The following is a 27,980-nucleotide window of genomic DNA, read 5'->3' as shown; positions in this document are numbered from 1 at the left end:
CCGGGCAGCGCTCCCTGTCCCCGGGCAGCGCTCCCTGTTCCCGGGCCGAGCCCGCGGCCCCGGCGCGGCTGCGCGGAGCGGGCCCGGCCCGGCCCGGCCCGCGGGAAGTCCCGCCCCGCGCCCGCCGAGCGCCGGCAGCGGGCGGGGCGCGGGAGCCGCGAGATGGCGGCGGCCGGCGGCGGCGGCAGCCGGGCGGACAACGGCTACGGCGGGCAGCAGGCGCGGCGCAGGAAGGGCCCGGGCGCGCTGGCCACGGGCTACCTGGTTATCTACAATGTGGTGATGACGGCGGGGTAAGCACCGGGCAGGGCCGCTGGCGGGGCTCCCCAGCCGGGGCCGCCGCCGGGGCGCGGGGCTGCGCTCGGCCGGGCTGCGGCCGCGGGTGGGTCCGGCGGGGCGGGCAGGGCAGGGCAAGGCGGCTGCCCCGCGGCGCAGGCAGCGGGCCCGGGCCCAGAGCAGCGGCCTGCCCCCCGCCGTGCCCGCGGCCCCTCCGTGCCGAGCCCACGCGGTGCCGGGTCCGGACGCGGGGCTGTGCCCCGTGCCCCCCGTGCTGTCCGTGGCCCTGCCCCGCACTTGGGTACGGCTGAAGGCGCAGCCGGCCCGTCGCTCGCTGCTCCTCGTGCTGGAGAGGGAGGGGCTCCTGCCCGTCCATGCTCTCCTCTAGTCCCGCGGTCCCGGCTCTCCGCCGTGCGCTGTGGCCGTAATCCCGGCTGGGTGTCCCGGGCCTGGTCCTGTGCGGCCCTCGGAGCCCCCGGCCCGCCGTGCCCCTCAGCGCCCCCGGCCCGCCGTGTCCCTCAGCGCCCCCGGCCCGCCGTGTCCCTCAGCGCCCCCGGCCCGCCGTGTCCCTCAGCGCCCCCGGCCCGCCGTGTCCCTCAGCGCCCCCGGCCCGCCGTGTCCCTCAGCGCCCCCGGCCCGCCGTGTCCCTCAGCGCCCCCGGCCCGCCGTGCCCCTCAGCGCCCCCGGCCCGCCGTGCCCCTCAGCGCCCCCGGCCCGCCGTGCCCCTCAGCGCCCCCGGCCCGCCGTGCCCCTCAGCGCCCCCGGCCCGCCGTGCCCCTCAGCGCCCCCGGCCCGCCGTGTCCCTCAGCGCCCCCGGCCCGCCGTGTCCCTCAGCGCCCCCGGCCCGCCGTGTCCCTCAGCGCCCCCGGCCCGCCGTGCCCCTCAGCGCTGCCCGGCCTCCCTGACGTGTCCCTCCTGAAAGAGTTCTGCACAGCAGCACGAGCTGCCCTGTTTTAGAGATGACACCTTAGTTTGCTCTGCAGCAGTTCTCACATCCAGGTGCCTGTAGGTTCTTTGCATCACCGTGTCTGTGCTGTAGATTCCAGCAGTTTTCGCTAGAGAGGTAACCCTAAATACAGGGAATTTATCCACTGCAGTGGTCAAAGGCAAAGGTCTTGAGCCCTGCAAGATTTCTCCATAAACCCTTCAGGTGCTCTGTAATTTGAGGTTGGAAGATGTTTTTGAGATATGTGAGCTCCTGGGTGCTCTGCCCTTGCCCTTTGTGGCACAATGCAGGCTGGGGCCAGTTGCTGCTTGCTCAGGTCTGTTCTTAGGTACAGAAATTAAAATAGCGACAGCTGGGGACTCTTGAGAAAAGGAAGAGTTTCTTTTTTTTTTTTTTTTTTTTTTTTTTTTTTTCTTTTTTTTTTTTTTTTTTTTTAGACTTAATTGTGGCTATAGTGTCTCATTGGAATACAGATAAAAATAAAACTATCTTTTGAAAGATTGAGGCTATTTGAGTGGGAGGAGAAAAGAGCCTTTAAAATGGATCCCAAATGAGTGCGACTTCTGCCAGATAAACCCTGGCGAGTGAGGGTTTGAGCAAACAGAGCAGTGTCACATTTTGGAGGGAGGTTAGTGTAGAATTAATATAGATGCAATTCACTTCAATAAGGCAGTTGGGCATGAAGATTCTTCTCTTTGCTGGTGGCAGCTGGTGCTATTTCAGCTTACAAGATATTTACACTTGAGTGGATCAAAAGTGGAGGAGTGAGGAGAGCTCAGTTCTTGTGAGGTGCTTGGTACACCCATTACCCAACAGCTGTGTTCCTCTGAAATGTTACTGAGCAGGTTTGTGGCTCCGTAGATATTGGCACAGTATTTCACTCAGAGGACAAGGATAATTAGCCATCAGTTTGATTTAAGTAATCTGTTGTTTCAAAAATAATTACATGTGTAATATAACACATTGCAGGCAGTCAGGAGGGCTTTTCAGTTTTGTTGTGGTGTCCCTGCACAATGTTAATAAGTTCACCTCTGAACTCTTCTAAAAAATGAGAGCATTTCTCTGCTTATTTTGCTGCTCATATGCAATTCATGTGTGTTTATAAAAGATATAAAAAACCTGAGAGAAGCTGTGGTACAAATGGAAAGTTTTCTTTGTGGTCATGAACTTTTTGTCATGGCATGTAAGCTCCTGAGCATGGGAAATTTCTATTTCTTCAGTAGAACAAATTAAAAAAAGTTAGAAAAAACTCAGAAATAAAAAGCATAAACCTTTATTTAGCTTTATGTTGTCATGTAAATCTTGATCACGGTGTTACCCATTTTCTTGATTTCCACCAAACCTTTTAGAAAATTCCACTCTTGAGCAGGATGTGATTTGTGGTGCTCTAACACGAGCTGCTTTTTTCTGGATGTGGTTGTGATTAGATGATTTCTGCAATTTGGGGAGTTACTGTATGAGTTCTGTGGCCATGGTTGTATCTCTGTGTTGTCTCTTGCTTTTTGGGTAGGTCACCAAGGGCTCTCACTGATAATTTCTCTTCAAATGGATGAGGCGTTTGCTCTTCCCCTGCACACAGCTGAGATTCCACAATATACAAGGCTGAGCTTAGGAAAAAAGCCCAATTTGTTTCTTATTATTGTAAGCCTTTTAAAAAGGTAGTTTTTCTGGAGTTGGTTGACAGAAGCTCAGTTGTTCAGATGAAAGCATTAATACATTGATACTCAGCTGGTGGCAGTGATTATTTACTGACCCCATGTCAGTCAGAGTGCTCAGACTTGGTTTCTCTGACTGCACTGCCTTGGAAAGAGAATTGTGAAAGAAATAAAAAGTTCAAGGTGCCCAGATGATGAAGTGATGCTCTAACACCACATGGGATTTTTTTGAAGTGGTTTGTTTGGTTTGGTTTACAAAAGGATTGCAAACTGAAGCACACAACAACATTGTTGTGCAGTAAATAGGTACTAAAGTAAATGTTTTAAAGCCACAGTTGCCTTAACTATTTACTTTATTTATAATGGATCAAGTAACAGTTGAAAGATCTCAGCATACCTACTTTATTTACTTTGCAATTATCTTGATTTAGCTAAAGAAAACACAACTTACTCCAAAAATAATAGATCTTATTTATAGTTTTATGCTGTAGTGCACGTAGTGTGTGGATTCCTACATAAAAAACCATAGAGTTGTTTTTTTACAAGGGCAAAACAGTAGAAAAAGCACGTGTACCTGTGGATCCCTGACTGGAGCTGCATGCACTGACCATTCATGTTTTAAGTGTTATTTTTTTTCAGAAATGGGACCAACATGGTACAACAGGGATTAGCCAGTACTGCAGTTGGTTCTCAGCTGTACTTGCTCAGGTTTTATTGCCCATGATTCAGAGCATTAAGCTGCAGAAAGCTCTGCATCTTGCTTCTCTTGTGTTCAAGCACTCTTTTCCCATCACAGTGTGAAGCTGTGTAGTCGTGCCTGACCTGAGCATGGGAAGCTCATTCTGGAGGCATAGATGCAGCATAGAAAATATTTTTCCTAAAACTATGTTTGACCAAAATCACTGAACAGTGGTGTGTGGGGAGAGAGGGCATGCTGTTAGAGCTGAATGTAAATGTTGGATAAGCTGCTTTAAAAGGTGATTATGTTTCTTATTTTTAGTCAAGTGCTGTAACTGACTAGTACTTCTGGGTATAAGTAGCTGCTGGTGGTATAAACAATGAATTTAAAAAGGCTTTCACTCAACAAGGTCGATGGTAATGTAATAGCTTTTGAATTTGCAAGAGTTTGTGTTAATCAGTGTTGAGCAAAGAGTGTTCCGGATTATGAGTTTCATTGTCCGTGTCTTGGTGAGTGGTTGTTGAGAGTCCAAGTACACTTCTCCCTTTCAGGTGCACTCACTGCACAGCTCTGCTGTATTCTCTTGCATGAATGTTACAGAACCTCAGTAAACTTGGCATAAGAAAATGCCTTTTTGTGACCTGTGAGACAGTCAAGGGAGTTAACCTAAAGACCTGAGCACAAAGCTTGTCTATCAAGTCTGACCAGAGTAAGGACTCTCTGTGTGCAGTATTCATTTTTCTTACTCTGGATTAATCAAAGAATGGTAATAATCCACTTTGGAGTTTACAGACAGGGCAGCAGTAATTTAATGAAATGTAACTCAAGCTGGGCTATCAGGTAGAATTCAGTGTGTAGGTCACAGAACTGAGCTTTCATGAGACAGTGAGTGGTGCTTTTACTGCCCTTCTAAACTTCTTGCCAAGTTCCATTTCAGCTGATTTCCTTGGTTTCACCTTCTCCTGTTCCATTTTGTCTAGTCTTAGAGGGTGAAGAACTATTTAAGAATCACAGAAGCAGGACAGAGGTACTAAAAGCTTCAGCACAAACTAGGTTCAGCTTTTAATTTTGTATGGATTAATGCTCTGATCTGTATCAAATGCTTTTTGAAGGATAGTAAATGGAATGGAAAGTACAGTCTTGCTGGAGGCAGTGATCTGGCATGAGGGTGGAAATGAGCAAAAGGCTGGAGCTCCTCTGGGAGCCGTGGGATTTACCAGTCTCAGATCAGGTGAGAGAGGTTTGCAGGCACAGCCAAGAACTGGCATCTTGTGCAACTGGAGAAATTGCTCAATTCTGCTGTTTCTCAACAAACATGGAAGATCAGGAAAAACAGAGAAACTTGACAGATAAGAGGAGCACTGTGTCAACCTGCTCTGATTTCCTGTTCTAAAAAAGAAACGGTGTTGCAGGGGAGAATCACTAATACTGCAGTGCTTATTGGTTTATTCTACACTGAACTCCAATTATGAAATGAATCTGATTTATTCTTTGTAAACAGCAATTACTTGGCAAATGTTTGGCCTTTGGTTTCACAAGATGGCTTTAACTGAAATAACTTATCATTCTGAAAAAAGGGAGGGCTTGTTTCTCTTTCACATTTATCTTCCTCACTCCCCCCTGCTTTTCTTTGGTCTTCCAGAAGTTAAGGCAGAAATTAATTAGCTTTCTTTCAGTTCTGCTAACAGATTTTGTTACAAACACAAACTTGGATACCAGAGTTACTTACTGTTGAAAAATCTGAACTTCACTGTGTGTCTCAAACAATTATTACATCTAAGATAATATGTGCAGATACTTTGCAACATCCAAGCTAATGTGGTACTTGTAAGACTCTAATATGCTATTAATAAAGGGAATTTCTTCATCATCCCTGTTATAAAAACACAGCTGCACACTTTTTTCCAAAGGGTAAAAACTATAGTGGGGTCAGAGGGCTTGCTACATGTCTACACATTGAGGTGAATTATTAGCAGAGACACTTGGTGATTTACATGAGGGGTTTGGAGGGAGATGGAGGGAAAATTGGGTGATATTCAGAGTAGTTGAGTGTAAGACAGCCAGGATGAGCCTGTCAGTGAAAAGTTTAGGAGCCCTTGTTAAGGATTCTTCTTGACCAACCAACTCCTTCTCTCCATGTTTGCTTAAAGCAATTGGAAACTAAAGTTAACTATAATGCTATTTTCAAATGGGATGTATGACCAGGATTGACACTCACCTTCAGTTTGTGGCTTGGCATAAACCTGACTGAAGAATTTCTTATGTTGGGGGCAAGCAGCAGCTCTGGACAACTGTGGTAATTAGTGAAAGCTTCATCAGCCAGGATGAAAAAATTTTAGATTTGTTTAAATTACCTGAAGGGAAAATCAGCAGGGTTAACAGGTCACATTGTTCACATATAGTTGCAGTTACATGGACACTACTTACATAGGCTCAGATATATTTGTTGTTAAAAATGAAAACTGGGATGGGAACAACCATGCTTCCTTCAAGGCTTTGGCAAGCTCAGTTCCTTGCAGTTACTTTCTGTAACTATTTCTCATATAATAATGCTACCAAGTAAGCTGGATGACCTCTCTGAAAGTTTAGGGGTTTACATTGAACTGAAATGTTAAAATCAATGCCTTCTGAATCTTGTCATGCTGCTGTAAGTTGGTAAGATGCCTCTGACTAGCTGTCATGGGTTTTCTGCTGAAACTAAACAAAATGTGATGCCAATCTGCCATGAATATGTTCCATAACTAAATTAAATAGAGCTTACTGAAAAATAAACAGAGATTTTAGAGATATTGATAACCATGTTGGTGCTGAAAAAGGCATAAAAAATGCATCATCTTTCACCTGGATAAATTTGTAGAAGATGCAAGCGTTTAACATTTCCAGTGTTGCAGAGTTAGTGTATTTCAGGACAGTTCTGCCTGTTGCTTTCTCAAGTATTGAAAGAGGGATTAAAGATTTATCTTATTTATTCTTTGCTTGATGTTCCCTTTTTTCTCTTTCAGGTGGCTCGTTATTGCAGTTGGTCTAGTTCGGGCATATCTGGCTAAGGGCAGCTACCACAGCCTTTACTATTCAATAGAAAAGCCCCTGAAATTCTTCCAAACTGGAGCTTTGCTTGAGGTGGGTGTAGTCCTGTTCTCTGGCATTATTAATATTTGCATGAATGTGTTGTATTTCTTACATGTACTTTAATTTCTTACATTTACTTTAATTCTACTTTAATTCTTACACAAAAGCTGAATTTTGCTTTTAGCAAGTTGTGAGGGAGTTTACTGTCTGTTATTTAGCTTGGGCAGCAGAGCTAAATATTAATCATTGAAATGCAAATACTGAATCTTAAGCTCTTGTAATAGAACTAAATGTGTGTCTGAATTGCTTAATTTGAAACGTTAGTGATTTTAATTTTTTTTTGTTTGTTCTAGATTCTGCACTGTGCACTTGGTAAGCTTGCAAATTTTCAGTTTATTATTTCTGTAGAAGACTGCACTTTTAGCAATATATTAGCAAGAAAAAGGTTATAGTCTGTGACTTGCCAAATTTAATTCTTGCATCAGTACTTATTTTTTGTTTGAAATACATTCCAGTTATTTACTCCCTAATTTGAGAAGTCATGAAAGAGGTAAAACTGTGCTTCAGGCCCTGTCTGAATGTCCACTAGCCACTATTTAAAGAGTAAGAGGACATTGAGGTTCCTAAAGCTGCAGCTACAAACTTGCTGTTTTTCATCATTGTCCAGACAGCCACAAACTGTTGGATTGCAGGTTCACAGTGAGTTCTGTAGGATGTTTTAATAACCAAGTGAGCTGTAGGCAGAACTGGTGCTAGGAATGTGTCAGCAGAGGGCAGTCTGGTTCTGTTGTTGATGAAGTAGTTCTGACTCCATGAATCATCCAGTTACTTTGAAAATATCATAAAAAGCAGTTCATAAACTGTGCACAGGTCATCCCAAGAAATGAAAACTGTGTGTATTATCTATTTGCCTGTGCTGCCAAGGCTGTCCTTCCAACACTGCCTGATTTTACTAAATCTCAATCGCGAATTTTTACCAGAATACAGCATACTTCTTTTAAAGATTGTCAAAAATTAATATTAAGACTTTAAAACTGGCACATGTTATTTAACAAGTGGCAAGAAGGAGAAGTGAAATCTTCAAACATTGGAGAGAAAACCTTTCAGATAAAATGCTGGTTTCACCATCCTAAACCCATAATGCTCTGCTATTTTCTAAACCTAAACTGGTGTGCAGACACCAGTGTTTCCTAGTACTAAATCTAAGAATGTAAAAAGATAATTTGATTGTCATTTCCTCCCACTTGGGTGTCTGTGTCCATCAAATCAGTGAGTAGCAGAAGAGAGTCGTGTCTTTCACCTTCCAGGCTGATGCAGAACAACAAATAAGATGATTATCCAGCCTGGCTGTGTGCAAAGTTAATCATTCTGGCTCAGTTGGTTTGAGGTGCAGATCCATTTAGTCCATGTTTTCCTTAGTAGCACAATTTAATATCAGAGAGAGCCATTAGGGGAAAGTGGCAGCATTTTATGCCATTATTATTCTATCTTTTTGCTTTCCCGAACAAAGCTTATTTGCAAAAGACTGGTTTTCTTATAACTGGCTGTGGATTGTATTTTTTTCTGTTAATGGAAGTGTTTGTCAGCTAAATAAAGTGAGGGGGTTTTGCACAGCTGGATGCCCTGCTGCTGTCTGCTGCCTCTAGAGTCCTACTGACTCTAGCAAAAGTTTCTATGCAAGGAGAAACAGGAAATTTGCAGATTCCTTTGCCCCTGCTGAACTAATTGCTCTAACTAGAGCTGTAATTCTCTGTTAATGGAAGAGCTTATGTGTGACAGATGGCTGTGTGTATCAGCATAACTTTTCTCTCCACATCTTTTCAGTAGAATCTGAAATGTTAGCTTAGCATCTGTGAGGCAAGTCCTTCAAACTACACAGATTGATAGGGGAGTGTCTTTGTGAAGCATGGTTGAGAACAGGACTTTGACATATGGCAGAGCTCTGCATTTTTTAAATCTTTACCTGGAAAGGAGGTAACGTAGCCCAGAGACCAAGACAACATGATAAAACTGAAGAGAACTATGTCTGTAGGATTTTCCTTTTTCCTCTCAGAAAAGCCAAACACTTCAGTAAAAATAATTCAACTGAAACTTGCTTTTGACCTTTCTTGTTCTTTGTTTCTATTTCATTTTCCTCTTTAGTCTTTACATCTTTCTGAGGCTTGTGTTGCTTGTGGTTTGCATTAGCTTTACAAACACTTTTTACTGTATCTTAGGAGCTACCCCTGCTCTTTATTATTTAGCTATTGCAAGAAAATAAAACTTTGTGATGCAAAGTTTAGAAATTTTGTGTAATTTTGCAGTCTAAAACTATTACTGCTCTGTCAGACCTGGCTGTGTAGGGTCATTTTACTGGCAGGTCAGTTGGTACCTCAGAACTTGCTGGAAAAACCAGTGATACCTGCTTCCTTGAGAAAATCTTCCAGTTGCTTCTGTACCTGCCAGTGCATCAGCTGTTCTCTGGGGTTTGTTTGTTGTGGGCTTGGCTTTTTTGGTTAATTGGCTGGTTTGGGAGAGTGTTTTTTTTAGTTGTATTTCCAGGAAGGTATTATAAACTTTGCATCTATCAAAATATGGGCTAGATTAGTGTTTCTGAAAATCACTTACAATTTTTGATGGCTGTTTTTTTTGGGATATACAGTGTAAAACATATATTATTTTTACTTTTTAAATCACCGTAATGAAGAGTATCTTGGCTGTTTTAATCAAATGGGATTTATTTGAAAGAATGTATCCCAGAAGCTAATTTGAATGAAATTATCTTATTGAGCTGTTCTGTGTATTGGGGAATGTGCTATGATTGCAACATGATCAATTACATTTGTTTGCATTTTGATGCAGAAAAGCTTGTCAGGGGATTGTACTGTGTTATGCTGTATGAACACACTGAACACACTGACTTCATATTTTCAAATTTGAAAAAATTGAATGCTTTCCTTCCAGAAATTTCAAATAACTGGACTTTGGTTTAGCTGTGTTTTATTTTCCACCCTGTTATCCACTGGTATTTACTAATTGTAAAATATCCTCCAGGCATTGTTCCCTCTTCTGTTGTTCTGACTGCTTTCCAAGTGATGTCAAGGGTTTTCCTGACGTGGGCAGTAACACATAGTGTAAAAGAGGTAAGTCAAGCTACAAATTGATAGAAAAAGTCTTGATCCATGCTGAAAAGCAAGTGTTGATTGCTGTCTTATAGTCCTTAAAATGTCTTCTGTTTGTTTCCCATCATGGGAAATTGTTCATATGAATTTCTGTGGATCAAAAGAAATAAAAATAGATCTGATGTCATCTTTTGCTGACAGTCAAATGGAGCAAGGTCTGATTCTCTCCATGTAAGACATGTAGCCCCTGGATAGATTCTGCAGTCCTTATTGACAGTAAAACAGATTCCAGTGTGAAATACAGAACACAGAATTTGGTACAGCCTTCTAGTATATATCTCATTAGTGCCATAATTAAAAACAAAATCTCATTGCCTTCCTGCATATGCAATTCACTTCCTGTGGCATCTGAAACTCCCCTCAATTATTTGTGCACAGCAATGCTTCCATGATCTCCATTGTCACTCTCCAGGATAATCTTTCCTCTGTCCTTCATTCAATTTTCTTATATTCAAATATAGGTAATTTTTGGGGGCTGTGTTTTTTCTCACTGCTAGTCACACCAAATAGTGCTGTACTTTATGCAGATCTCTTTAGAATCTTTTGGAAAACATGTATTTTGAAGATTATTCCTGACAGCTGTTTTAAAATCTAGACATGCTTTAGACAGTTTATGGTGAATCTTTGTAGTAGCCCCAGTATGTTGCATCTTTAGCCAGCTAATCTCACTGGTTTTCTTCTCATTAAAGAAGGAAATTAGTCTTGATACCAGTGTCAGCATGTGTGCCTGAAGTTAGTGACAGTCACTTTATGCATAAGATTATTTGTGATTTGACATGGAGAATGTAATAAGACAATTTCTTTAAGACAAAGTCTTGAGGGAAGCTGCTTTCTCTTCCTTCCTCCAAACCTGTTACCAGAGACCATCCAGGCCTATGTAGAGTAACATGAGTCACTGTAGTTCCTAGCAATTAACAGTCCTTTCTGGTATTGTGATGCTTGGTCATGTGAATGTTTAGTTTCATGCTGCTTGAAGTGGAGAAATGTTATTTTTCTCAATGACCATAAAACCTGTTTTCTAGTTAATTCACCAGAAATAAGTACGAGGTTTTGAACAAAAAAATATAAAGCCATAATCTCAAGACATTAGATTCTATAAATATGTATAAAATACTTTAAAATAAATACTCTTGGAGGTTTGCTTGTTACCTATATGATATCAGGATATCTGGTGCTTCATAAAAAACAGTGATAATCTGCTTTTATGAATTGTCTCCTGGTTTTGAAGTAACCCAAATATTAAAGGTTAAATTGTATGGATTAGAACTATTCCATGTGTTGTCTGTTAGACATCAGAGAAAAGCCTGTAACTGTGTTTTAGGTTTTTTTGAAGCTTATGCCCACATTCTCACCAGAGAAAATCACCAAAATGGGAGCAATGAGTTTAGCCAAATATTTGACTTTTAACAAGGATTCTTTCAACAACATTCCAGATTTTTTTTCCCTACATTTGCGTGGTCTTTCGGTTAGTCTTGCAAGAGACTGTGTTATGTGTTACCTTTTTAATGTTTTGGAAAGTGGTATAAGAATGGTGAGGCATGAGGAACCCTTTGATGAATTTCTGACCCGTGACTTAGAGCAAATAAATAAGAGGCTGTATTCTGATCCCTTCCCTTCCCCCAACCAGGGAGCCTGCAGGCTCACCTGGGCAGATGTATTGCAAGTGTCACAAGTGTTCTACTTTCTCTAAAGGGCTGTCTGCACAAGTGAGCTCCATGGTGAAGGCCAGGATTAAATTCTCACACAGCTTTATGGAACTTGTAAGCAATGCAGTTGCATGATGAGGTTCTTGTAAAATAAAATGCAGTTTTCTTCTTTAACTTTTTGAGTGAGGCTTGTTCAGTATCTTGCTTTTCCAGACTGTTTTCACAGCTAAAAGAAGAAATGTGTATTGCATCCCTCCTTCTGTCAGGATACACTTTTAGAAATGTGATGTGATTTGAAGCATGCTTCTTGCTACTAACATGTTTGTGCTTTTTGTTGATTTCAGTGCTGATGTATTAAACTCAATAAGAAGTTGTTCACAGTAAATGTTGAAGCATGGCAAATGTTAAAGCACTGCACACTGAGATTCTCCTTACCTGCAGTGTGGGAGCAGTTGTTGGTATTGTGGAGGGGGGCCTGGCATGTCATCAGTGCTGGCCATTATGTCAGAAAGGAACCATTTCAGTCAATTTTACTGTTTCCCCTGCAAAGGAGGGTGGAGAATGAGCAGCCTGGCATGAAGGGCTGAGAGGATGTAGGCATAGGAGAACTGAAAGTGCCCTTCAGTTCAAAAGATGTCTTCTTGAATTTGTGTGAGCAATGACATCATCTGATGACATCGTGGAAGGCCTTCATGGAATTCCATTCAGATACATAATTCTGCAGCCAGTTCCTATGGGTAATTGAGATATGGAGTCAGCAGGCATTTATTGCTTATCCCATTGGGTTCAGTTACAGATGAGTTGCAAATAAGTGTAATATATATTTAGAGGAACTTTTGTAGAACACACAGGCAAGGGAATGCTGTGAAAACAACATATACAGAATATAAAGCTGGTAATTTGGACTATCTTCAAACAGTAGTAAGCATACTTAAAAGAGGGAAGAATATCTTAAGATATTTAGGACAAAGTTGCAGTACAAAGTCCATGCTGGAAGGGTCATAACTCTAAAAAGCTTAGTTGAAAAACCTGATTCATATCTATATATCTATATAGATATATCTTTATATCAATAAAAAATTAAAGCAATACCATACAACACAATAATCTGTCAGGCCCTTTGTGCCTACTGTGAAGCTTCCTTCTATTTTCCCCCCTTAATTTTATGTTTTATTTTTTAATTACTGTACCAGAGAACCAGCTCTTTGGAGAGAGACATGCTGTTTTAATATTTTCCATCATTACACTTGCATAGTGCTGCTGGTTTTGCTCTTCTGCATTGGATTGCTTAATTATGTGTTTGGCTGAAATTTTCTGCAAATTTGTCAAACTGTTACTCTTAACGTGGAGAAATTTCCCTTTCCAATCTTAAGAACATTAAAAACCTCTCAGGCTTTATTTTGTCAACTCCCTGTTCTCATCTTTGCATCTTAAAAGGCAGTGGTTTCTTTCATATTTTAGCAAACATTTTCTGCTATTCACAGAAAACCTAAAATATATTCAGCGCCCTCCTTGATGGTATGCTGGCTTGGAACACATGCAAAAAAATTACACCTATTGTTTGATTGACCCCTGTTAAGAGAGTTGGACAAATAAGGTGTAAATAAAGTGTAAAATGTGTTTTGACTTGTGTCTAAGACTTCCTTGGAAGACTGGCATGAAAAGAAGTAGTGGAAGAAGAATTGAATTCTCAGGGAGCACTGGCCTTTGGGGTTTATTAAAGGTCTGCTGTGTATTTGCCCTATCTTCAGCCTGAAGGAGAAATTATGCAAATGCAGCATTAGCAGTGACTAAAAGAATAAGACCCCTAATAAATTGTTTTGTGAACTAGTTCCCAGTTCTCAGTTATCTTTATCTGAAGTGCTGAAAAACTGACAGTCATCAAAGAAGTGTTCTTGATAGTGACAGACTGTGACAGCTCTGTGAGTGTGTAAGAAACAGACTTCATAATGCAAACCACCAGTTTCCAGTCTTCTTTCTTCCTTAAATAGGGACACAAGCTATGAAGGCACTATCAGTGATTCTTGAAGTGGCCTAACAAGGATGTGTGATTCCTAATGGTGTGAACTGTTTTAATAACTTGTAATACAAAGGAGAGGGGAGAGACCTGACCCTGAAGGCAGTGTTAGGGATGTGATAGAACTAGACTGTAACTGCTGAAATTTTCTACTTCCATGTGTATGATTCACTGGTTACATCCCATTTTCTTGTCCTTGCTCATATCCTTGGATGCTACTTCAAGCTACAAACTTTGAGGTTTTGACTTTACTGATTTCCATAGCTAGGGAAAGAAGTGGGATTTAAAGCACGTTGAAGCCTGTGACTCACAGGTTTAGGTGAACTCATCACTAAGCTGCTACTCCCAGTTTGACCAGAAGATGCGGCTCTGGAGTGCTTGTCAAGCACATTCCTCCTTTGGAACAGCAGCATCTGGGAAGAGCTGTTCACTTTTTTGTGTTGAGAACTAAGTCTTGCTTATAAAGCAGACCTCAAACAGGATTAGGATCCTGCAGCAATGTGTAAAAATAGATTTGGTCTCTTCTCTGAAAAATCTTCAAGTACTTTTTGGATTTTGCTCTTTTATGATGATGTAAGGGAGATTAATATATAAACAAATTATCAGGATGTGGAAAAAGAATAATGTGCTTTTGCTGCAAAATGCAGTGAAAGTGACCTAAAATGTTACATGCAGCAGAACATGGATTTACAGCACAATGCAGATTACCAACAGCTCTGCATTCCAAGATAGCTCAAGATTACAGTATAAATTTTTCTGGGTTTTGCAATCTGTAACAAAGCTTTTTCTGGGTAATTCCCATTTAAAAAAATCCTCTTTTTTTACCCAAAAATATATGATCACCTCCTGTTAAAAAGTTTCTGATTGTCCATATATATATATACACATATATATATTCTTGTTCCTTTTTTTTTCTATTGGTTTGTACTTTCTCTAAGATGAATGGAGTGCACCACCTACATCTCTTGACTTCCTTTTCCCTTTTTTCAAGAGTTGGAGGAAAATAGAAACTATGGGCCCCTGTTGTTGAGCTGTTTTTGTTCCCATGGTCCAGCAGTGAATTTGGGCTCAAAATGCTCATACAGCTGGGAATTCTGTTGAAGAGGGGAGAGAGGGAGAAGGCTGCATAAAAATCATGTCTGCTCCCTCAAGAGTTTGTATGGTGGGTATGTGACCCCACGTGTGCTTGATCCATCTGGAACTTGATCTTCATAATGGTGCTCCATAATCTAATAAATGTAACTCTTCATTTTAAGGTACATGCTTTTGAGGATTGACCTTAGAAATATCACAGATAGAGGCAATTTATTACAGAATATTTTGAGCTTAAAGGGACCCACAAGGATCACTTGAGTCCAGCTCCTAAATGAATGGCCCATCCAGGGATCAAACCCACAACCGTGGCATTATCAGCATCATGCTCAGATCAGCTGAGCTGATCTCAGGGTTGAAATGTGGAGGGAACTACATCTGGTTCACTGATGTGTGACTGACATAAAAGCTCCAAGAGGTGTAAAGTAGTGAAACATGATACTGCCTTGAAAGTAGCATTAGAGGAACTATGCTAGTTACAATAAGCAGAAAATGGAGCAAGGAACAGTGAATCAGGTACCCGTCAAGCTTGCCTGAGGTGACACAATCTGAGCATCGTTCTCTCCTCTCAGTCTGAGATCTGGTGTTAGCTGTTTTGCTGCTGCTCAAAAGTAGATCCCAGTTTCTGACCAAAGAAAGGAAACCAGTGCTTCTCCTCAGAAGTACAATGAATAGTATCAGAATATTAAGTGTAAACTGGTTATTGAGTGTTAGACCATTCTTTCTGCACTAGGAGATGTCATAGGACTGAAATAGAAGCTGGTACTCTATAGGAATGGGAAGAGTTAAGAACTACCCTCAGCAATTTACCTTGCACAGCATATGAGAGCTTAAGTTACTCTATCATAAAGCAGAGCTATTCTTGAGCAACTAAAAAAATACAGAGCACGATAAAAAGGGGTTTTTGCTGTTATTACTAATGTTGCTTTTTAGCTCATTCTTGGAGTCTGTTCTCTAAATTGATGCAGTAAAGCAACCCACAGGAATTGATTTCTGTGAGGTTTTCTTGGGTCTGGTGAGTAACTGGTAATGCTCAAGTTCATATGAAGCCTTTTTTCTGTTCTCACAGGTACAAACTGAAGACAGTGTCCTCTTGTTTGTAGTGGCCTGGACAATCACCGAGATAATCCGTTACTCTTTTTACACGTTTAGCTTGTTAAACCATCTCCCTTACCTCATCAAATGGGCCAGGTAGGTAGCACAGTAAAAATTACAGCCTCAAAGCACTGATCTGACAGGGATATTTATCTTTGTTGCAGTGCAACAAATTGCATTCTGCCTTCAGGTAATTGCCCTGTTTGTGAACGTGACTGCCTAGCTTCTTTCCAGCAGATTTTCAGGTTACAAAAATCTATTGCATTGCCAGCTGAAAGAGTAGTTTGTCTGAACTCAGTTCCATTTACAAAATAATTGTTTGTCAGAAAATGCTATTTAACAGCAAGGGATAACACTAAGTAAAGTGATATTTAGCAGTAATTCTTGAATCCAGTGGTTGTCCTTGAAATAATATTTAAGCTCATTAACATCAACTATATTTGCCCCTGTTTTAAGTAGTAAAATGACCTCTACGAAAGAGTTGAGAAATCAAAATAATAAAGTGTTTGTGTGGGGAATAGTTTTAAAGGTAGTTTTTAGATTCTCAGATAAAATCTTTAAATATTTCCAAACGATTGCTGATTTGAATATTTATCTTGCAGCAATGTTCATACCTTGCTGTGCTCTAATCAAATAAGATCAAAGAAAAATAACTGCTGAGTGGAGAATTCAAGATTTGAATATCTGTAATATAATTTAACAAATATTTTATCTGAGTTTGTCATAACTTCTAATTCTTTCTGTGTATGTTTCATTCTAGGTACACTCTGTTTATAGTGTTGTATCCTATGGGAGTCTCAGGTGAATTACTCACAATATATGCTGCATTACCCTTCGTCAGGCAGTCTGGCTTGTATTCCATTAGTTTACCTAACAAGTACAATTTCTCATTTGACTACTATACATTCCTGATCCTGGTCATGATCTCTTACATTCCAAGTAAGTATGAGTTTGTTAGGTTTCATAGTATTAACAGTTGTACTGGGGAAAGCAAACAATTGTGGGATTAACATACATAGAAGTAACCAATTTAACCCGCTGATGACCTTGTTTTATTTTTGCATGGTTCACAAAGGTTTAGTGTCTCATGGAAATTTCAGCTTTTGCTGTTTGTATATGTATGTTTTCCATCCCCTACTTTGTTGTTCTGCAAATATACTGTTACCATAGTCTTAGAAATAAGAAGAGAAAAAGCTCTGGCTAGAGAGAGATGAAAGAGGCACTGATGTGTATAAAATGCCTTGGAGTCTGAAAAAGTGACACTAGAATTACAAAAAAAAATCAATTCTGGAAATTTCTCTTGAAGGACTTTTTCTGCCCTGCACTCTGTTTTCTTTGTATTGTGTGCATGCAATTAAGGCAACTTCTGTCATCTGCTTCTACATTTAGAGTTAAATGAGGCATTTTGCATTTAATTAAAAATATGATTGCTGTACCAAAAATTTTAATAGTACCTGAAACCTAAGAACAATATCAGTTCATATTTTTAGAGTATAAAAGGCAATAGATAACTTAACCAAGTGGGTAAGCAAGCACATCCTCTATTAGAGAATTGGTGACCTTGACCGTGTGACTGTGCATCTTGCTGGCCTCTTTTCACTTCATTGACTTGAGTCTGTTTTCTCCTCAGTCTTCCCTCAGCTGTATTTCCATATGCTGCATCAGAGACGAAAGGTACTCTCCCACACTGAAGAACATAAGAAGTCAGAGTAATTCCAGCTCTTTTTCAGAACTTTTCAAACATCAAAATGCTGCAGTTTTTCAATACCCAGCACATTTGTAAAGAGTATACCAAGATAAGTCAGAGGTAAAAGACCAGTAATTTAGCAAGAATAACCAATAAATCTGATTTCAGTGAAATTCCAGGATGTCAAACATTGAAATAATTTTCAGCTTGTAATGCTTCAGAAAACTTTATATGGCTTGGCAGTTAACCTTTTCCTTAAATGATGTGCTAAATGGTTTTCTTTTATTATTAAATGCCTGAAGGTTGCACTATGAGTGATGAAGTTGTACCCACTAAATGCCTGAATTTGGATTATATTACTGATACCTCTTTTTTTAAGTGCTTGACTGCATGCCAGAAACTGTATGTATTGCTGTGAAAGAAAACAATATGCTCTGGAATACTTCAGGATAATGTCAGAGACTTCACTGGAGAATGTAATCTGGGCAAAGTATTTAAATTTAGAAAGGTAGGTTGTATATCTAAAAGGTGATGGGAAAAAGAACAAGAAACCAATTACAGAAAATTAGGGGAATGTGGTTCTTTAGGAATTTAAACAGTACGGTGTCTGACCCCAGAGTGTGTTCTCTGAAGGTCTTAAACTGATCACTCAAATGCTAACATTAACTCAGAGGTTGTAATTCTTATCTGAAACACTAAGTCTACCCCAAGTACTGCATCCCTGAATACCTTTTTAATATTAAAAAAAACAAACTAACTGTAATACTTCTAGTGGTATCAGTAATGAATCTAAACAATATAAGGAGATAGGTCACCCAGAAACAGGTGCAGTTGTCCCTTTTTTACTATAAATTGTCATCTCTAATCACTGTCTCAGTTGTGTTTGACACGTCCCAGCTCTCCCTAAACATACCCAGGATGTACTGAGGACACAGGCAGTTCTAGCAGTTGGGAAGAGCTGGATTTACAATTATCTAGGTTTATGCTTGTCAGAGCTATAAACAAAACAAAAGAAAACAAAAAAAAATTGGCATTTTTCAGTAATTTTCTTTGGCTCCATCACTATAAAGAGTCCTTCCTGTTCAACACAAGCAGGACTATTATAAGCAGAGAGAGGACAAGAGACAATAATTTTTGTTTCTATTTTCAACATTTTAGAGCCAATTATTGACTGGATTAAAAAACACAGGAGGTTGTAGCAAGTTGGGCATTGGTCTTTTCTCCCAAGTTACAAGCAATAGGACCAGAGGATACTGCCTTGTGTTGTGCCAAGGAAGGTCTAGATGGGATATTAGGAAAAAATTCTTCATGGAAAGGATTGTCAAGCATTGGAACAAGCTGCCCAGTGAAGTGATAGAGTCACATCCCTGTTTAAAAGAACTGAAGATGTGGTGCTTAGGGACGTGGTTTACTGGGATTTTGCAGTGTTAGGATAATGGTTGGACTCAATCTTAGAGGTCTTTTCCAACCCAAACAATTCTGTGATTCTATTACTGTGGCCAAATACAACCTCAAAATGGTTTTGGATTCAAAGATGCAACAATTTGTTTCTGTATTAGGTTATGTGCTTTGTTGTAGTGATCTGAGAAATGTTATATTATTCTGAACTTACTGTTTGAAAGTGTGAACTTCCACCTCTGAACAAAACATCTCCTTTTGCTTATACTTGCTACTAAAGAAGTTAATGTCAGTATTTCTGAAGGATGTCATTTAAAAGATGTGATTTCTTGATGTACTTAGGTCACTGGATATTGTCAATGCTCAGCTCTTGAACTTCCCTTAATTTGATTTCTGTGCCCAAATAAAAGATTTGGTTTCAAATTCATTGGTCCAATTTGGAGATAAAAAATGGCTGTGCAATACTGCATGAAACAAACTTCTGACTCTGTTGATGAGAAAGATACAGTACAGATCTACAGCAGATAGCACTGGCACCCTGGAAAAGCAGAGCAAGCTGCCAGCAGGGAGAAAGTTTCTACAACCAACACCTTTGCTGAATAGGCTTTATTATGGAATATTTACTTTAATTGAAAATATCAATTTATTATACAAATCCAAATAAACTACAGCCTTTTAAAAGAAAATGGAGTTACTTTTCCTTTCAAAAGAAAATGACGTTGCTTTTAGAGTAAGAATTCTTAACCAGCAAAGTTGATTTATAAATTATATTCTGAAGTCTGAACATGGAGTTACTATGTACAAAAATATAGGGCTTCATCTTGAAGTGCTTTTTCAAGATAATCTTCTGTGGAAATCACTGGAAGGTGATCTTGAGAGAGAACTGCAGTGTGATGTCCTAAAACTGTTTGGGTTGTCCCCTAATACTGATTTTGCTGATACATGTGGGGTTTCTCCTCCACATAAAAGAAGAAGCTTCCCCTGCTCTGTCACTGTAATTGTAAAGTGGTTTGTGTGAACTCTCTGATAGAAGCTTTGATTGGTGCTGTGTCACAGATGCAGAGGGGTTTGTTTTCCCCACAGACTGTTTACTTGGCTTGCATGTTCTCTATCAGCATATCCAAACCAGCAGGCCTCCCCTGCTTTGGTACTCTGTTGTGTGCACTGTTCAGTTGACAGCACTTTATGTTCTACCCTGCCAGCTCTGAGTTAGTCACTATCCTCCAAAAGACCAAGGTTTGCATCAATGTGTAGTTTACCACTGGAACTGGAATTGTAGAAATGTTCAGATTTGTACATTACAGTAAGAATGCAGGTTACAGTGCAGATAAATTGTAATTTTTCACAATGTGATGTTTTTTATCAGAGGGTTTTTTTCTTATCATTATGAAGGTTGGCATTTGTGTAGACCGATCTGCAGTTCATTTTAAAACCTATCTTTCAGCTTAAAATTTTCATGAGTATACATCAAATGATATATTTTGATGTATATGTCAGTGAAACTTGGGTGGAAACTATATACAGTCATTTTTGTATTTTTTTCTATGTTGTGAAGAATAAAATTGTAATTTTATAAGTCTAATTCACTAAGATTATTATAAGTTAAATGTATTTTTTGTATATTTAGGAATCTGGTATTACCTGGAGCTCGGAAAGGCTAAGCATAGATTTTTTTATGCATGGTTGAAAGATACTTCAACTTGATAATGCAGTGAAATGGTTTGTATGCTAAAATACTAGTCCATGTTGTTGCCTTGTGAAATTGATTCTGTGCTCTCTGCCTGGATTTGGTCTACTGGTCAGTGATACTAATCCAAATAAAATAATTCTGAACAAAATGTGTTGTATTGTTGCTGTTCAAGGAAGAAAAGAGATACTTTACAAATGTGAGTTGGGGCTGTATTTTTATTCATTTGTATACAATGTGTACCTTTTAACAAGTTCTTTTAGCATATGTAACTCTGGAGCTCAGACAAAAGAAATAAACTTCATACTGTTATTAATGTTCTTCTTTCCACATTCAAAATAAGTGCTTATAACAATACCTTAACTGATTATGTCAAGACTCACAACTTCCTGAAGGATCCTCAATGAGTGAGCTTTTTGTTCTCCTGCTGTTATCTATACTCTGGATGCTGATGGTTTCCTTCAAAAACAAAACTGAGTATTATAAGTATAGTGGAATGCTTAACTAATGCAACAGAATACTTCAGAGTTCATTTACTAAATATAATATGTCTGCTACCACGGCAACATTTTTAGCATTTTTAACACTTCCTGAGAGATTTAAACACTGCATCTAGATGGCATTAATGCTCATAAATAACGAGTTATAATCCTCTAGTAGGAACTGAGTGGTAGCTGCAGAGTGAGTGCTATTATTCTAGGCATATGCTTGTCATAAGATTGCATAACTACAGTGATTTTTTTGTTGACTGAAGACAGGATGAAATGGTGTTGTCATGCCCAGCATCAGCACATGTCCTATGCATGATGCTGTGGCTTAGCACTGCTGTGTAATTAAAATCTCAGAAATGCTGTGCTGTGGAGAGGTGCTGAGCTCTGTTTGTGCCTTACAGTAACTATCACTGGCTATTTGTGTTTCCTCTCTGCATTTTGAAAACTGTGTGTGGAAACAGTTTTAGTTCCCTAGGGTAACAGTAAAAAGTCTGAAAAGCATAAAGGATTCTGTAGTTGTCAGCAAGATAATGTCACAATAATGTGTAAGGCTCATCTTAAAGCATTGGCAGTTCTTGACATAAGACTAGAGGATGGATCTGTGCTGGACTGCTGAATATAAAATAAAAAGGTGTGAATGTCTGTGTGATTCAATTTCCTGTGATGTGAACTGAGCATTTCTAGAGTTGGGAGTGATTGATTCAAGCCACCTAACTGCCTGGAATTTGTTTCAATATGAAGTGGCTTTTAAATTCTGCTCCCTGTCTCCCAAACAAATGCTCTTCCACACTTGTCAGAAGACTTAGAGTAATAAGACAAATAATAAAGCTTCTTAGATGGTTTCTGAAGGCTGCCTTTGAAGTAGCTACAATTTCAAATGTGGATGAAACATTTATAATTCCTTTAATACTGTTGATCACTAATTTTCAGAATAATAATTTCCTTTACAGATGTGAAAGATCCTCAAGTCCTTTCTAGTTAGCTTGGGCATTAGTGTTGTCAGAGGTTTGTTTTTCTCTTTGATGTGTTGACATTGGTAATGTGCCAATATTAAGGAAAGAGGAGTTACTATCAGTATTGTATCTTAATTTTTTGAATGGTTTAAGTAGATGCATATTATTTCAGTCTTCCACTATGAAATAATATTTCACAATATTTAGAAACATTTCTGTGTCTAGTTATACTTGCACAAACTGTCACAGCTGCCTCTCTCTATTCAATTTATTCTGTGCAATTTGTACATAGAAATTTTACATTACCTGGTACTACATGAGGATGTTATTACTGGGAAATTCTTTGGTGGAAGTTTTTGCAGAGGCTTATTGAGCTGAATAGTAAACAGTGAATTGCATTTTGTTCTGTGTTTTTGACTCCTGTTACAGACAGTCTGAACAGTCTTCTGTGAATTATTACCACTTGTAACAAGTGTACATGAAAAACTTCAGTACTGACATTTATTGTTTGAAGACCTGAACTTGCAGAGTCATAGCTCCTGTGTAATTACTTTCAGCCTCTTGAGCAGGACAGTGGATGAGTCTCACTCTACAGAAATAATCTGAAGATTATATAAAAGGATACAGGCATTTCAGGTATCTTCTTTAAAATTAGTTTTAAATTGATGGCAATGTAAAGATCAGCACTTTGTTCTTTTCAACTGTGGAGAATACATAGGAAGTGGAGGACCCTCCAATCAGCCTGACACTAGATGGCTTTTATGAAATCAGTTTGCCATTTAAAGGTTTCCTTGGGTAAAATGCATCCTCTTACTGGAGAAGAAAAGATATTGAGTGCCAGTCTTCTCTACATAATGACTGTCAATAAAATGATGAGATGGAAGGGAAGAGTACTGGAGGTTACAGAGCTCTACCACTGTGTTCCCAAAGAATATCTGGGCATTGATGAAATGCGAAACTTGCTTCCTGTTCCCTTTGGAATCCAGTAGTAGTTGTTCTTTAGGGCAAGGGTGGTGGTGGTTGGTTTTGGGAGGAATTTTTTGTTTGTTTATTAAGACAAAAGAGCAGCACTTAATGGAGATGCTGCAATGTTTAGTCTAGTATGCTGATGACATGAAGGTTGTTTTATTTTCCTCCAGGTGTTTATTACAAGACTATAAGGAACTGGATGCACTGATTTAGGTGTTTTGTTTTAGTCCTCTGTTCCTGTGCAGAAACTACTGGGAAAGTTGCTGGTTTAAGAGTATCAAATGAGTTTCCTTACCCAGCTTTTTGGCACAATTTAAATTAACTAAACAAAGCACTTTGTTACAAACTGGAACAGTGGAAAAAGCTGTCTTGCATCAGCAAGAAAATGGATGTGAAATGGAAAGTCAGACATTACTGGTTAGTTTACTTACTAAGACTGGATACTGTTACTTAATAAGTAGTTACTTAGTGATACAATTGATACTGTTAAAGCCCTTCAGCAGAAGGAAACTGCTCGATCTCAAAATGCTGAATTATTCTTGGAAAGGTGTTGTCAAGTCAGACAATGTGTGGAAACCTGCTCTGGGCTTACAGGTGTGTTCAGACAAGGGGCAGATGCAGGCATTCATGGGCTGCTGTGCTTCAGGGTCCTGGTGATGCATAGCTGCAGATGAGGCCTAAGCATAGCAGAATTTGAAGAAATAAACTGCTGAAAGAAAGATGTAAACTAATACAACATAGAAAAAAATACAAAAATTACTGCCTCCGGGAGTCCATTCAGTACAGACATTTCAGTCCTGTTCATTGCTTTGCTATTATCCAAAGGTGAGCAGGTAAATCTGTGCTAGAATTAACAAATGAGCTGCTGTCTTCACATTCTGTGTCAAGAACTGGAATACTTGGCTGCTTTTTTCTTAATGTCAGGATTATGTGAAATCCCTGGAATGACCCCATGAATTATAATGAATTTCATGATGTAATCCTCCTATACTGCAAATGTGCACATGCAGATCTGTGCCCCAGCTTTGCTTGGACTAAATAGCATGGGCATGCAGGATATTTTATTTCTACGTTTGGGGTAAAATATGGGTGCTGCTGTGAAAAAAAACCTGATAAATATGATTCAATAAACACCTTGTCTTGCTTAGGCTTCTTGTGTATCCCAAAAAAACCCCAGAAGTCAGTAATGAGTCACATTGTTTTGGGTTGGGCTTTTTGTTTATTTTTTAAGTCACTGTGGTTTTGTGTTTTCACTATTTTCTCACTTTTGGTTCTATTCATTTTGAATCATCAGATTATTGGGAGAAGGGTGGTGTGGAGCAAGAGAATTTCTAACAGCATTTGAGTATTTCATGGCTCCAAGCTGGACTGTGTGATTATCTCTTGGTTTCAGAGGGCTGTTTTGGATATTCTAACATTCTGGATCTAATGCTTCCATGAATCTTGTAGTGCATGAAGGGTGAAATGTGACACAGATGTTCTGTGGTCACTATGTAGTTGGTATTCTCTGTTCAAAGTAAATAATGGAAAGAAAGAATGCTAATGTTTGTCTATTGCACCTATTGTAATGATAATAAAGTAAATAATGTGTTTATACAAATTATGAGACTACATGTGAAAACAGAATTTATGTGAACTTATATGTTGAAGTTTAGATCTGCCACAGTAGCTCCCTGTTGACTCCCTCATAGCTTCCTGAAGGTTCTTGATGAGGTGACATCATTTGAATGATTTTGTGCAAGTATTCTCTCAATCTTCCATGTGTTTATGTCCATTTAGGTATTATTTTAACCAGATAAATTCGTTTTGAAAAAGAGGCATGGTTCAATTTTAATCCAGTATTTTATGAAGATATGATTGAAGGTACTGAATGGAATTTTGCCCAACTGCTCCACCCACCCACAAAGAATTAAAAAAAAAAAAATAGCTTTTATGATGGGGCAGGTAGAATATGTGAAGGCTAGGCTAGACTGGAATGTGCAACATTAGCCTTTAAATATTTTAATTTTATATGGACTTCTATGCAAAGCACACTTGTATTGATTACGGTCATAATTTGTACACAGCCATGTTGGGACTGAGATACAGAAGCTCCTTAATTTTACATTCATCCTTCAGAAAATGGCTGGGCTAAGTTGTGAAAGAAAAAGGCAACTTCTATGTATGTATAATTCATTAACAAAGAATGATTGCCTGAATATTCTTGTAATAAGTGCTATAATAACTGCTAGGCATTTTTAAATGACTTTACATCCACCCAGGATATTCAGTGTTTTGCTTTTGTGCAAAACCTTTTTGGGTGAGACAAACCGTTTGTTGCCGTTTGTAATGAGGTTCCTGAATTAGAAACGAGAGCCAGGGCTTGAGGAAACTAGAAGGAAAGCTTTAGATAAGCTGTCTGTATTATGGTCTGTATACTTAATATTAAAATATCCTGCTTGTTGCCTTTGTTCTACTACTGTTCTGTGTGATCCAGTGGCATCATCAGCTAGAAGTGCACATTAAAGATATTTACTATCTATGTGGAATTTTACATCTTTGTCATAGCCCTATATGTCCTCACTGTGTGAAGTACCCATTTAGTTGGTGCTACTCTTAGCTTCCAAGATACTTTTTAGCTTCTTAACATCCTTGTTGTTTTCACAAGTTACAGATATTCTGCAGAATCTTATCCAAATGCTCCTTTACCTCTCTTTAAACTCAACACCTTCCATTTACCTACTTGTTTCTAAAGTTACAAACTTTTGGTTGAAGACTTGTTTTCCCCTGTAGCAAGGACAAAACTTTTTTCCCCTCTGGCTGATTTTTTTCTAAAGTGCCTCCAGATTGATTAAGCATCAAATCTTAGGACATTACAGAAAAGCAAAACTGTATGTCAAGCAAAATTACATCGTGAAAAGATATTCTAGAATTGAAACTACCATTTTCCTGGTCCCTCTGTATCTAAACTTTCTGGAGAAGGGGCTATAGCTTGCAGTGACTGGAGTCCTGCCTCGGATTCAGGCTATCATGATGCAAAGCTAAGTGGTGAGACCTCATTTAGTCCCCATGGTGAAACATAAAAAGCTTGAAATTACTTGGTCTGTTACCCGAGCAATGCTTTGTTGATATCCAGAACTAAATGTAACAAGATGTGGATGTTGAACGTGCTTGGTTCTTATACATGCCTTCATTGTAATTTTCTGTGAAGTGGAATTAATTTTAGGGTCACCCATTTGTTTCGTAGATCACCTTTCTCCTTTTACTTGATTTTAGTGTGGAAAAGTGAGATCTTTTACTGCTGGCTTTGACAGAAGAACTCCAAAATGGGACTTTGTGTACAAAACAAAAAGACATGTCCCAGTTTAAACTCACTGAAGAATTGTTTCACTGTCTTAATCCCTTGGGTTCAGGGACTGTGCAGCCAGAGTAACCAACCACACAATTCTTGAGTGTTGTTCTACTCGAGTAGAACAAAAGTAGTGTATGGATAGTGACAGCGTTGTATAATATCACAAGAAATGATAAATTCCATCTGAAGGGCAGTGATACTTACATATAAAAAATTCTCCTCGTGGAAAGCCAACTGTAGCATCTGTCAGGAAAGTGCCATGTAACTGAGCCCCACTGAAATAGTTGTGTGTGTTGTTTTAGTGAAAAGCTTTAACTGGTAAGTAAAAGGTGTTCTGTGGAAGAAGCTGCTGAAAATTCAGCGTATGGTTTTACAAACCATGGAAATGCACAAAGACCTAAATTGCTGTAGTTTGTGGAGTTACTTGCACGTGTAAAGGACACGTGAAGGGCTTCTGTTTGGAAAGTTATCTGGTTTGGCTTCTTTTTCCCAACTGTGTCCAGCAATATTACCTCTCTACAAACGTTGCTTATCTGTCCCTTGATAACCACAGCTTCAGCACTACTACTGCTAAGGACTACTTGTGAGCAGGGATTTTCAATGTTTGAACAAGCATCTAGACAATTAACAGTTTCAGTAACTTAAGCAAAGCAGTTATCTGATTTGACAGTTTGTTTTTAATAAAACATGATGCAGAACATCAAGCAATAGTATTATTCTTAATAGATATGATGCTTACCTTCAAAACACTGTAAATCATTAATTAGCTCACTTGCATCTGCAGAAAGAGTGTTTCACCTGAAAGAACATTGTGGAAGAGTCTGGAGATTAAAACTTGCTGGGAACTGCTGTGGTGTCGTCATGCCTCGCTCCCAGGCTAGGGAATATGCCATAAAACGGTGTGACAGCGCTGTCGGGTGAAGGTGACGGCTGTAGCTTAAGTGGTTGAAAAAACAAGGTAAACCTACCCGCGTGTGTATTTTACCCTTAATTTCTGTGCTAAGGTAGGTCCTTTACCAGGTGCTGATGTTGCGGGAGGGGTTTCTGGGGGTTGATTTTCCTCTGTTCACCAGTCGGGCCGCCGGTGCCGTGCGGAGCAGGAGGCGGGAGCCCTGGGGCAGCGCACGGAGCCGGCGCTGCGCTCGGTGCCGGTGCCGGCGGCGCCCAAGGGGTTAAGGCGCCCCGCCCCGGGCGCGCGCATTGGCGGGGCGGCGGCGGCGGCGGCCAATGGGAGCGCGCGGCGACGGGGCCGGGCCAATGGGGGCGGGCGGGGGCGGGGCCGGGCCGATGGGGGCGGGCGGGGGCGGCGCGGCCGGCGCGCGGCTGAATGGGGAGCACAAAGCGCGGCCGGGACGCGGCGCCGCCGTCCCCGGGAGAGCCGCGCGCGGGGCCGCCGCCGCCCCAGCCCCGCTCCGCCACCGCCACCGCCCCGCCGGCAGCGCGGGGGAGGCAGCGCCGAGCCCCCGCCCCTGCTCCGCCTCGCCTTTTTGGGGATTTTTTTCTCTCCCTTTACCCTTCCGATTTTTCAGATTTGTCGGTTTCTCCCCTCTCCCCCGGTGCCCGTGGGAGAGGCGCCGCGGCCGCCCGAAGGCAGCGCGGCGTAGCGGGAGCGGCGGCCGGGTGCATGAGCGGCGCGGCTGCCGCCGGCCGTGCCTTGCCGCCGGGGCTCCGCCGCTGGGAGGCGAGGCGAGCCGGGAGCGCCGCCGCAGCCCGGTCCGCCCCGGGCAGCCCCCCCGCCGCGCCCCTCGGGCAGGGGATGCTCCCGCCGCCGCCGGCTGCAGCATCCCTGCGAGCCTGAGCTCCGCCAGCTCCCCGCGCACCGGCCCGC

The 27,980-nt window shown here is 40.6% G+C and overlaps 1 protein-coding gene and 1 long non-coding RNA gene across 2 annotated transcripts; one reads left to right on the top strand and one right to left on the bottom strand.

Annotated features, from left to right (window-relative positions):
- Positions 1-109: 109 nt before the first annotated feature.
- HACD2 (3-hydroxyacyl-CoA dehydratase 2) lies at positions 110-17,634 on the top strand. The gene is made up of 7 exons (XM_079311388.1): positions 110-293; positions 6,559-6,676; positions 6,979-6,997; positions 9,659-9,747; positions 15,611-15,732; positions 16,397-16,575; positions 17,267-17,634. The coding sequence occupies exons 1-7, from the start codon at positions 163-165 to the stop codon at positions 17,347-17,349; spliced, it is 741 nt and encodes a 246-aa protein (XP_079167514.1). The 5' UTR covers positions 110-162; the 3' UTR covers positions 17,350-17,634.
- LOC306804595 lies at positions 13,335-27,281 on the bottom strand. Its single transcript, XR_013774942.1, has 3 exons — positions 27,121-27,281; positions 26,892-26,950; positions 13,335-15,166 (listed from the first exon to the last, which is right to left on the bottom strand). It is a non-coding gene; the product is annotated as an uncharacterized lncRNA (long non-coding RNA).
- Positions 27,282-27,980: the final 699 nt, after the last annotated feature.

The sequence above is a fragment of the Erithacus rubecula genome, assembly GCF_903797595.1.
Source record: "Erithacus rubecula genome assembly, chromosome: 8".
NCBI lineage: Eukaryota > Metazoa > Chordata > Aves > Passeriformes > Muscicapidae > Erithacus > Erithacus rubecula.
Note: the sequence above shows the minus strand (reverse complement) of the source record. Positions and strands in the feature narration are given on the sequence as shown.